The 10,823-nt window shown below is 38.5% G+C and overlaps 1 protein-coding gene across 1 annotated transcript in view; it reads right to left on the bottom strand.

Moving 5' to 3' along the window:
* Positions 1–2,869: 2,869 nt before the first annotated feature.
* LOC131249233 (disease resistance protein RPS2-like) overlaps positions 2,870–10,823 on the bottom strand; it is a 34,829-nt gene continuing 26,875 nt past the window's right edge. Inside the window, exon 2 of the mRNA XM_058249875.1 lies at positions 2,870–3,248. Within this exon, the coding sequence (XP_058105858.1) occupies positions 2,881–3,248 (368 nt within the window). The 3' untranslated portion in view covers positions 2,870–2,880. The remainder of the gene's footprint in view (positions 3,249–10,823) is intronic.

Genomic DNA, 10,823 nt, shown 5'->3' with positions numbered 1-10,823 from the left:
AATCAAACTAAAACTTACTATTTATAGTAAAAACGAAATTCAAACAGGGAAACAACCGTCAATTCAGGGGTTTTTTGCAATTCCGGGCTATGTAACCCGGCATAGCAAAGTTGGTTGGCTAAAGTAGCTCGTTCTATCCAAAAATCATATATTTTACGTCAGGTAACTCATTCCGGATTGCGAGATACGCCCGATCTAAGGTTCGACGGTTCGGATCACTTCTGTCGTGGACCGGGCCTTTTCTAATCCATCTTGGCCATGAAACTGTCCGCGACCCGCTCTACATCAGTGATCTAAAATTTTGGTGGGCCATAGCAAAGAGAAATGCAAATCAAGGGAGGAAACTGTGTTCATTTCTCATGGCCCATCAAAGTTTTAGATCAAAGTAAAACTTGGGCTCGGTGGGGGTTTTCACGAGGTGCTGCTTCACATGAACGGTTCAAATTTTGGATCCACATCACGTATGATGGGTTCTCAAAAAAGTTCGCACCAGTTCCGTGCGAACTGGTGCGCAGGTAAGCATTTCCCTATATATGTGTGTGTGTATGTGTGTGTGTGTGTGTGTGTGTGTGTGTGTGTGTGTGTGTTTATGCACTTATACAATCTGTGCACATCTTTGATGGGTCCTTCAATGGCATCGACACCCCCATCGAGGATCTATTATTGGCATCAAACTCCTTCAATGTAATCGAATGGTAATGCCAGAACATTCCAACAACTAACATGAATTTTTAAAATTTTCTTGTTGTAATCAAACATTCGTCGATGACATGCCAATAGCATCGATGTACCCTATCACCGACAGATTTTAGATATCAACAACAGCTCATCAGTAGATATCCAAATCAAAATAGCACACCCATTAAGTTAGCCAGTGCCAGAACGACTTGTGCGGCAAGTTGGATGCCAGACATACAGCATGATGGGCCCCACGTTGGTTCCACGTTCTCGTCTGATGTCTTTCCACCTGATGTAAGGATATTTTGGTCAAGATGACAGAGGGGAGGTATTTGAAAAATTGAAAAATTGAGGGGGCATGTTTAATTGTTATATAAGAGAAAGGAGGTAGATGCAAACAACCCTTTTTTTAATAAGGACCGTCGATATATTGTCTTTCTCAACCGTTTATTTGTTGGTCACCAATTGAAGATTTAGAAATCTCCCATCTAAGAGTCTTTCGATGGATATGCAATCCAGAGTTAGGCCAATCGTATCAACGGTTCGGATCCCACTGTTGACTCCAGACTATTCAAACCACGGGCTCCACCGTGGACGGAAAATAGGTCAAATCTCACGCTGCTTGTATGATTCCAGCCATCCGATCACCGGGTATCAAATGGACGGTTAGAAATGATTTTTACCAGTCCCAACGTACCGAATCTTACGGTCAGCAGAAATTTTTACATGGTTCATCCATTGTGGGACCCAGGACGAACGGTTCGATCTGAACACACTTTCATGGTCCCACGGAGTATCAATCGCGGGGGCATTTTACCCCCATGGACTGGGCTGACAGGGCTGTTAACGGGCCAGGCTCATGCTGGGCCGAGGCATGTCCAAGTCCACCTGCAGAGTAAAACCTACACCAAGCCAAGTCCGAGCCCAAGCCTGCCTATGCACCTTTGTGCAAGATCTGGACCGTTCATCAAGTGTACCCCACCATGTATAATACATGAAAAAAGACCCATGAAAGTTGAAACCCTAAACAGACTGGGCCAGGTCAGGGAGATGGGCTCTCTAAACACATTACGATCCAAGTTCATTTAATAAATGGGCTTTCATTTTAGGCCCGCATTTGTCAATCGAGAGTGGGTCAGGCCCAAAATTTCGAGCTCCGGAAAGGCTAAGCCGAGGGGCCATCGTGATGTATGGTTTTTATCCACACCGTTCATCCATTTTGCCATCTTTTTATGTTACAAGCCTAAAAAGGTAAGGCAAATCCAAGGTTCAAGTGGACCACACCACATTTAAGCAGTGGTTCCACTAACGCCCACCATTAAAACCTTCCTTGGGCCCACCTTAATATTTATTTTCCATCCAACCTGTTAATAAGATCATATAGACCTGAATGAGAGGGAAAACACAAAAATCATATAGACCTGAACTTCCGTGGCCCTCAGTAAGTTTTCAAAAGTAGGAATTTAATCCCACCACCGGTCCACTTGAGTCTTCGATCTGCCTCATTTTTTGGCTCGTAAAATGATACGACGAAATGGATAAAAATGCCATACATTATGGTCGTCCCTCAGAGCCCCATTTTGTGGTGAGTTGGTGGATCCAAGATCCAATGGGGTGGGTGGTTTACTGATTGTGGGGTCCATCTTGATGTATTTGTCTTAAATCCATGCCGTTCATCCATTTCTTTATATCATTTTAGGTTAAGAGTTAAAAAATGAAGCAGATCCGAATCTAAAGGTGGACCACGCCACAGGAAATAGTGATGATTGCTGTTAAAAACTTACCGAGGCGCCGAAAATTTTGGATCAAACAGATATTTGTGTCATCCCTTCATTCAAATCTTTGTGATCTTCTCAATAAGTTGGATGGAAAATAAACATTCCAATGGGCCCCACGTAGTTTTTAGTGGTGGGCATTTGATGGTTGGGGTGGATTTCACCTCCTCTATCTCTGGGCTATTTGTCGTTCAACAGGAGTCCTATAGATTGGATGGTATGAATTTGATATAAAGTTTGTTACCTCTTAGATGGGTAAACTCCAAAAATACATCCATATGCACAAAATAGGAAAAAATAAAAAAAAGGACATTACCATTTTAAAATACATGCCATTCTTACTAACAATACATTTCTCAACAATACTTGTTTGAAATTTGAAATACCAAAATACCAAAATAATAATAATAATAATCCAAAGTCCATACTAATGAGGAGATAACGGCTGCCGTGACGTCGAAGCGACCTCTTCTGATTCTTCTTCTGCTCTTCTTTTCATTCCACGTCCTCCTACTTTGAAAAAAGGTAGGAGTGTTTTGGTGTTGGGATCATCCCACGCCAATGCATCCCACCATTCTTTGCTTCCTTCGATCTCTCCTTCCTTAACAGATGTTGAGTTGCCCAAGGAAAGAGGGATCTTCTTCAGCCGAGGACAACCTTGTATAACAATCCTATTCAGGGAAGGGCAAATGATTACCTCCTTACAAATGCTTTTCAATTTCCCTAAATCAACCAAGTGAAAAGACCTCAAGTTAGGGAGTAGGATGGTATTGTTATTGATGCTGTTATAACCTTCTTCTTCAACCATAGCTTCTTCTCCTCATCCTGCCTCGGCCTCGGCTCGGGATCCTAGGCCAAAGAAGCCCTGATTCCAAGCCTCGGACTTAGACCAACATGCACATGAGCCTTCGCCATTGAGTTGTTGAACGAGAGTTGCGTCCCGAGTTCGAGCCGAGCCCCGGCCTGGACTAATGACGAACTTGGCTTTCCTTATCTGTTAAATATTCAGGAGGTCTCCCCTCCGAGTTTTGAGGTAGATGGCGGACCTGTCCTGTCAAGTCGAGTTTTCCCGCAATGAGTGACACTGATTTGAATGGCCGAGTTACCCGTTTCTGATCGGACGATAGTGGGACGGTCTGGAGTCTTCTGTCTGAGCTTGACACCGACTATTCCGGTCTTAGATCACTCTGAACCGACTACCAGCCTTGGAGCGGGAGCGTAACTATGACTGAGCCGGAAATCTTCCTTCCCATCAGTAGTATTTATCATTTCAGATTGACACTTATGTGTCCAACCGGATTAGGGTGATTTCACTCCTCGGAATTGAAGGGGCTCAGATCTTCCCATAACAGAGTTGCTTAAGGAAAGACGGATCTTCTTCAGCTGATGAGAACCCACTACAGTAATCCAAATCAAGGAAGGACATATGATTACCCGCTTACAAACACTTTTCAATTTCCCTAAACCTATCAAATACAACTCCCTCAAGTTTGGGAGTAGGACTTCTTCAACCATAGCTTCTTCTCCTTCTACCACCTCCTCCATCTCACTACAACTTACAATTTTGATTTGTTCAAGGCATTGGAGGTTCCGAAACAATTCAAGTGACATGAGATTCTCCAATGCATGACATTCATAGACACAAAGGACTTTGAGGCATGCAAATGAGCCAGGCAGCAAGACTCCCTCACACAGACCTTTAAAATTTGGAAGAGCATTTAGAAATAAAGACTGTATTGAGGGTAAAATCGTTATGGTGCTGTTATCTCCTAGTGGCAACCACCACTTCATGCTATGGGACCTAATTTGAGGTTGTTGTAAGCGTTGCAAGCGAGAGAGGCAGGGTAAGCTTGAGAGATCGCATCCATGCATTTCCAACTTGATAACACTATCAGGAAGAACTAAGTAACTCTCTTGCCCAATGAGATCAAGAGAATTTGAACTGAGACAGAAGCTTTTGAGGTTAACCCAACATTCCATCCCATGTGGCAGTTCTTTTATGCTAGTATTAGAGAGGTTCAGAACCCTTAAGACGCTTGAGCTTTGCTTAGGATGGTACCTCCCTCAGCCTAGTACAATTCTTTAATAAGAGTATACGCAAGCTCTCCAAGTTGGAAATTGATATTGGTATATGCTCAATACCAGTTTTAGATAAGTTGAGAACTCGTAGGCTGTTCATGTGATTGAAGAAGCAATGATAAATGTTGCATGAGAGAAGGTTACCTTGCAACAAAAATGTGGTGAGTTTTGGGCAGTTGGGTTCGCCTGAAAGCATTTGAATTTCATTTCTAATTAATGAGATTTTGTCAACATCTTCAGTAAATTCTTCAACACCAATTGATCCCCTTATCCTCATCCCAACCTTGACCACAAATCGAGGGCTCTTCCTTGTAATGCCAATAACCAAATCTCATATCAAATCATGCATTACTATACGATGATCAAACCTCCTTACCAACATAGAAACATCTATCAGTCCATTCAGTATTGAGTGACCTTTGTCAAGTTCCTTTTTACCAATTTCCCATATCATCTATCAATCCTTCTACAATCCAATAACTTTCCAACTCTTTAGGAGAGAATTCATAGTCCTCTGGAAACAAAGCACAATACAAGAAACAAGATCGAGCACTCTCAGATTTCAATATATCGTAACTAAATTTCAAAATTGGAAAAACTTGATCATTCATGCCTTCGATCTCCATTGTCGAGCATTTTAACTCATCTAATGCATTTCTCCATTCTCTAACATCATCCTTTTCTCTCATTGCTCTTGCTACTGTGATGACTCCTAGCAGTAAACCACCACATTCTTCAATGACAAGCTTCGCAATCGGTTCTACTTCTGCAGAAAGCACCACATCGCCCCAAGCCCATTCTTGAACAATTCCCATGCCTCTTCCCTCAAAAGAACCTCCACTTCAAACTTTTTTTGGCACTTCATGCCTCGGCACACGTTTTTTCAATACCATTTTGTATAAATTGCCCTCGAGAATCCCTACCTTTTCTAATGGAAATGGTTTCCACATATCATCCAAGATCATAACAAACTTCTCCCTACGCGTTAAAGCCTCAAACAATTTCATTGACCTTCTCATCTCATCATCTTCATTAGAAAGTTTCAATCCTATTGCTCTTGCAATTGCATTTTGCAATCTCTCAATACTAAAATCATTAGACACCATTACCCAAATGACGATGCCCAATATTCAGGATCTCTTTATTTTATTATTGATCTGGGTCATAATGGTCGTCTTGCCCACTCCCCCCATGCCATAGACACCAATAGTTGTAACCTGGTGATCCATCAATGACTCCCAAATCTGTTCCAAATTTCTTTTGGCTATCGTTCTACCCACTAGTTTCGTCATGGGCAGACTTTCACTTTCAGGTAATAGATCGGCAAGTAACCCTTCTAGATATCAATCTTTCTCCTTAAGCTTCACCACCTCTTCAATCTTCTTTAAAACAAGCTTTCCCAATGCTACATGTGAGGGTGAGAAGTCTCTCCCTACTTCTCTAGAATCCTCTTCTAACTTAGTCATTTGGCTTGTAATCTTTCCCACATCTTCTAGCCATAAACTCACCTCTCGCTTTGGCTTCTTTCCATGCATCACCTTGGCCGTGTTCAGTTCATCCTTTACATTGGCCTCCCAGCTGTTCAACTCTTGCATTTCAGTTTTCAGAATATCGAGACTCTCTTCGACTTCTTGAGTAGTCGTATTGCGCCCATGTATTCTTGGCAATCTCCTGGAGAAATTCCATAGCTACTCCTGCAATAGCAACTTAGAAATGTAAAATTAACAATTAATGAACCAATAAATAAATAAGTTAGGGCATGTTTGCTTACACTACATTTCATAGAAATTTGTACTGATCATAGTTTAAAAACTCAACTAGACTTAACGTTCATCTGAGTAGGTTCAACTTGGAGACTCGACCCAACTTGACTGGGAATTTAATAATATAAATTTTTATATTTATAATTATGGAGAATATTTAGAATGATAATGTCTATATTCATACTTTACTGCTTAAAGCTAATTGTTTCTCAATTTTTCCGGCTCCTTTTAGAAATAAGGATTTTTTTTTTTTTTTTTTTTTTTGGGGGGGGGGGGAATTCATGCGGGATTTTGACCATACCAACCTTGTGGTATTGCCAAAGGCTCCAAAAATCTGACCTCTTAAAAATATTCCTTGGTTGGCCTTCTGATCACTTTTTAGAGAATTACCAAACAAAAATGCCACTGGGAAGGGGGGGGGGGATTCATGGGGGATTTTGACCATACCAACCTTGTGGTATTGCCAAAGGCTCCAAAAATCTGACCTCTTAAAAATATTCCTTGGTTGGCCTTTTGATCACTTTTTGGAGAATTACCAAACAAAAATGCCACTGCTTTGGAACCTGGTGCTCATATGGAGCTTCTTTTTCTTATTTCTTTGTTGTTTTCTTGGGGCGGCTTCTTCCTTTTCAAACATGTCTTCCAGGGACCTACCACCACCCCTTTCAACTAAATTTTCTAACGTATATTTACTACCATCAACTTCTCCAGCGTATGGGCTCCACCAACAGCTTTCTCATCAAAACCCTTTGATTCTCCATCCCTTAACTCTACCTATAAACCCTAACCCTAGATTCTCTAATTCCCTAATTTTTTTTCCAAATTCTCAAATCCTAAATCTCTAATTTCCGTAATTGACCCAAAATTAGAGGTATACACTGAGTCGAACTAAGTCGAGCTTGGCATAGCGCGACTCAGCTCGGCCACTAGCTAACCCCAGCTTGAACTCGGCTTGGCTCGGTGCTCGAGCTTAACTGGCCAGCTTGGCTCGGTTCGGTCAACAACTTGGGCTAGTTCGAGCTGAGTTCGACCCAAGATTGAGCCTGTGCGGCATTTTCACAAACACATGGAGTGCACTTTCAATTTATTTTTGTATGTAAAACAACAACAGTTGTTTACAGGTACTTCATTGAACACCTTGTAGGCAACATCAAAATTAAGGAAAAATGGTATTTGTTTCACATATATACCTTCCTTGCCACCAGCCGACACTTCGTTGAGTCATTTCATCAAACACTTGGTGAGCAACATCAATATCAAAGTAACCAAGTCACCGACCTGGTTCGATCCGAGTTCGATTCGAGTTGGGGTTCGATCTGAGTTGAGTCAAGCACAGGGCAAGCTTGAACTCAATTTGAAATTTTTTCAAGCTAAAAAATTCAGCTCGACTCAGCTCAAACTCAATTTCAAACCGAGTCGAATCGAGCTTTTCTACTTGAGTCGAGCGAGCTAACCAAGCTAACTCGGTTCATGTACAACCCTACCCAAAATCCCTAACTTCTATTCATCCAAAACCTTAATTCCCCTCTACCAATACATAAATTCAACAATCCCCTTAACTAATTCACCCAATTTAGCCCTAATTTCATCTTTTCCCTAAATTCTGAAAAATCCTAATTTCAAAATCCATAATTGTCATGAACCCTAAATTTTCAAATTTCAGATTTTTTTTTCCCTTCCTAACCCTAATCATATAACCTACAAGTCACTCCCATAAGTGTGGAACATGCCTATGCTAAATTGAAAGTTTTATCCTTTCATCGGTCCTAGTTTTAATTGATTCATATGATTTCTTACCATACGGGCATGTGATTTAGGTTAAATCATATTTTATTTTTGGGTATTTTTTCTAATTAATTACATGATGGGTTAACATTTTTTTGTTAATTGAATTACTTTATGGAGTCTTTCATAATCTCCACATTGTATGCTAGCATTAAATCATGTGTCCTGCATCAGATCATCTCCTCGCAGACCAAATGACCCTTGAATTACTTAGGATCCGGGAGGATTTCACCGAATGTTTTCCAAGGTATCAATGGAATTCAGCAGTGGTTTACATATAAAAATCTATTTTTCGCAAACACCCTCATTTCATAATAATGATGCTTTTATACATTAATCGGGGTAATTGTTAATCCAAACAAGGCCCTAAAGGACAAAAATCTTAACTAAGATTAGACATAGACAAATAATAAGATTAAAAAAAAAAAAAAAACTAATTAAACCATTAGGAATTATTTTACAAGGTCATGAAGCACTAAGAACCAATTAGAATTTTTATCAAGTTAGACTCAGCCTGATCAAATTTGGAGTTGACTCATCTAGTTTTATTAGTATTAGGAGTAAACCTAAATGAGACAAGCTCCAATGCTCTCAGAGCACTCTAAGTTGTAGTGCTCCTAGTTGCATCGCACAACTTGGATAGTCCAATGGACTAGTACAGATAGTCCATTAAGTCTAGAACACATTTCAAGGGCTATCATGACAAAAACAAAGCTAAATAAGACCGATCAATGATGAAATCTATTCGAGATTTGGCTTTATTTTTTTGTAGCCATTTCCAACCCATGGATTAGATCATTAGGATTGCCTAACAAAAGTGTTTCCTTAAAATCATAAGCAATCCATGATAGCAACCATCAAATAGATGAATTTGATTGTTGGTTGGACCTATTTTTCTACAAATGATCTTGGCTGCCCATATTAGAGGCCATCAATCAGATGGTCAAGATCATTAGATAGGTCTGGCTGATACATGTTCACACCAACAGAAAAAATAAAAAATAATAATTTTGAACCCCTACGATGATATTAAACAACACATTGAATAGATCATAAAAGTAATATAATTATTTCATATGTGCAATTTTAAACGCTTCAATGATAACACCATTATGGGACACACTGTTTTAAATAGCAAATAGTGTGCAGCAAAGAATTTACCCTATGAAGAGTGAGATGTAAGCTACACACTACTTCTAGATTTTTAATTAAGATTGTGCTACTTCTAAATTTTTAATTAAAGTTACACCGGTTGCATCAAATATCATGAAATTTCATGCACAAAATTAGACTAACTAATAATGAAACTTATTGAAATCTGGTATAACCAAACACAATATAAAATAACAGGAAAAATATGGCAAAGATTAAAGATAAAGAAAGAGAAATAAATTTGGTTTCATATTGTTACTTTGATTGATTTTACTAAGATTGCTGAAAAGATAAACTAATTTTGATTGAAAATAGAAAAAGGTAACAAATCATTGAAGATATAAGTTGAATTTTATTTTAGTGAAAAGAAGAAGAAGCTTATAGTGTAAGCTATGTAGTGTTTAGCATATAGCGTATATAAATTAGCCTGTGGTGTAGGCTACATGCAACTTAAGCTATTTTGACTAGCTATGTAACATTAAGTCTAAGCTACGCTATGTAGTGTTAAGTCTAAAGGATGTTAATAGCATTAAGCTACATGCTCCATAGCGTAGCTATTTAAAACACAGATGGGATATTTGTAAAAGAGACTCTTTAGATTTTTTGATGTGTTGAATTTCAGAATCAAACATCTTCTTGATTACGTTTGCAATATATTTACTTAATTAGCTAAGTTGTAATCCATAGTGTACCTTATTCATAACCCAACATTAACGACCACCAGCCGAGATTTGATAAGTACAATTACAAACTACGTTGGTCAAACAGTAATAACGGATAACAAAAGTTACTACAAAAGAAGATCCACATCAAATTCAAATAAGAGAGTAATAAACAAAGTAAAAATAAAGAAGACAATAATGAGAAAAGCTAGGAAGAAGCTGTTTATCTTATTTGTTTATTTATTTTTATTTTTTTAAAGGATGAGACTTCTCTATATAGAAAAAGGCAACATATACATTGAATTCATACCACGACCTAAAAATATTGAAAAAATCTAACATTTACGGACCAAATGCATGATAAAACCAGAGATCTCAACTAGAAAATGAATAAAAACGTGAAAACACCATATCAAATGCTGCAAATTTTACAAAATTAGCACCAAACTCACCTTTTTCTTCTTCCTGGATAGATTTTGATTGAGCCGTCTGTGTTTCTTCTTTGGGAATGATAACAAAATTAAAGGTTTCCAACAAAATCCAGCTATGCCTCTTCTTCAATGAGATCGATTTCGAGATTCCTGCAGTTAGAATCAAAACGTTAAGAGCTCATTTAGCATTTTTTCTCTAATCTAATATGAGCTACTTTAATAAACTGTTTGTTCTAGCTCTTATTTTAAACAAGTTTGTTTCGTAAAATCATGTTGTTTTTTTTTAATTTTTTTATTTTTTTATTTTTTTAAAAGCTCCATTTTAAAATAAGCACGTTTAGTAAAACATTCAATTAAGAGCTTTTTTAGAGGCAGTTGATATCATTTTTAAAGATTAAAACAAATCATTTATAAAAGTAATCTAGACGGATGTTTTGGTGGATCTCATCATAGATTGATCGTGCCCATTTGGATGGCTACAATATTCATGTTTTAAGA

Source organism: Magnolia sinica, chromosome 6, assembly GCF_029962835.1.
Source record: "Magnolia sinica isolate HGM2019 chromosome 6, MsV1, whole genome shotgun sequence".
In the NCBI taxonomy this organism is placed as follows: domain Eukaryota; kingdom Viridiplantae; phylum Streptophyta; class Magnoliopsida; order Magnoliales; family Magnoliaceae; genus Magnolia; species Magnolia sinica.
Note: the sequence above shows the minus strand (reverse complement) of the source record. Positions and strands in the feature narration are given on the sequence as shown.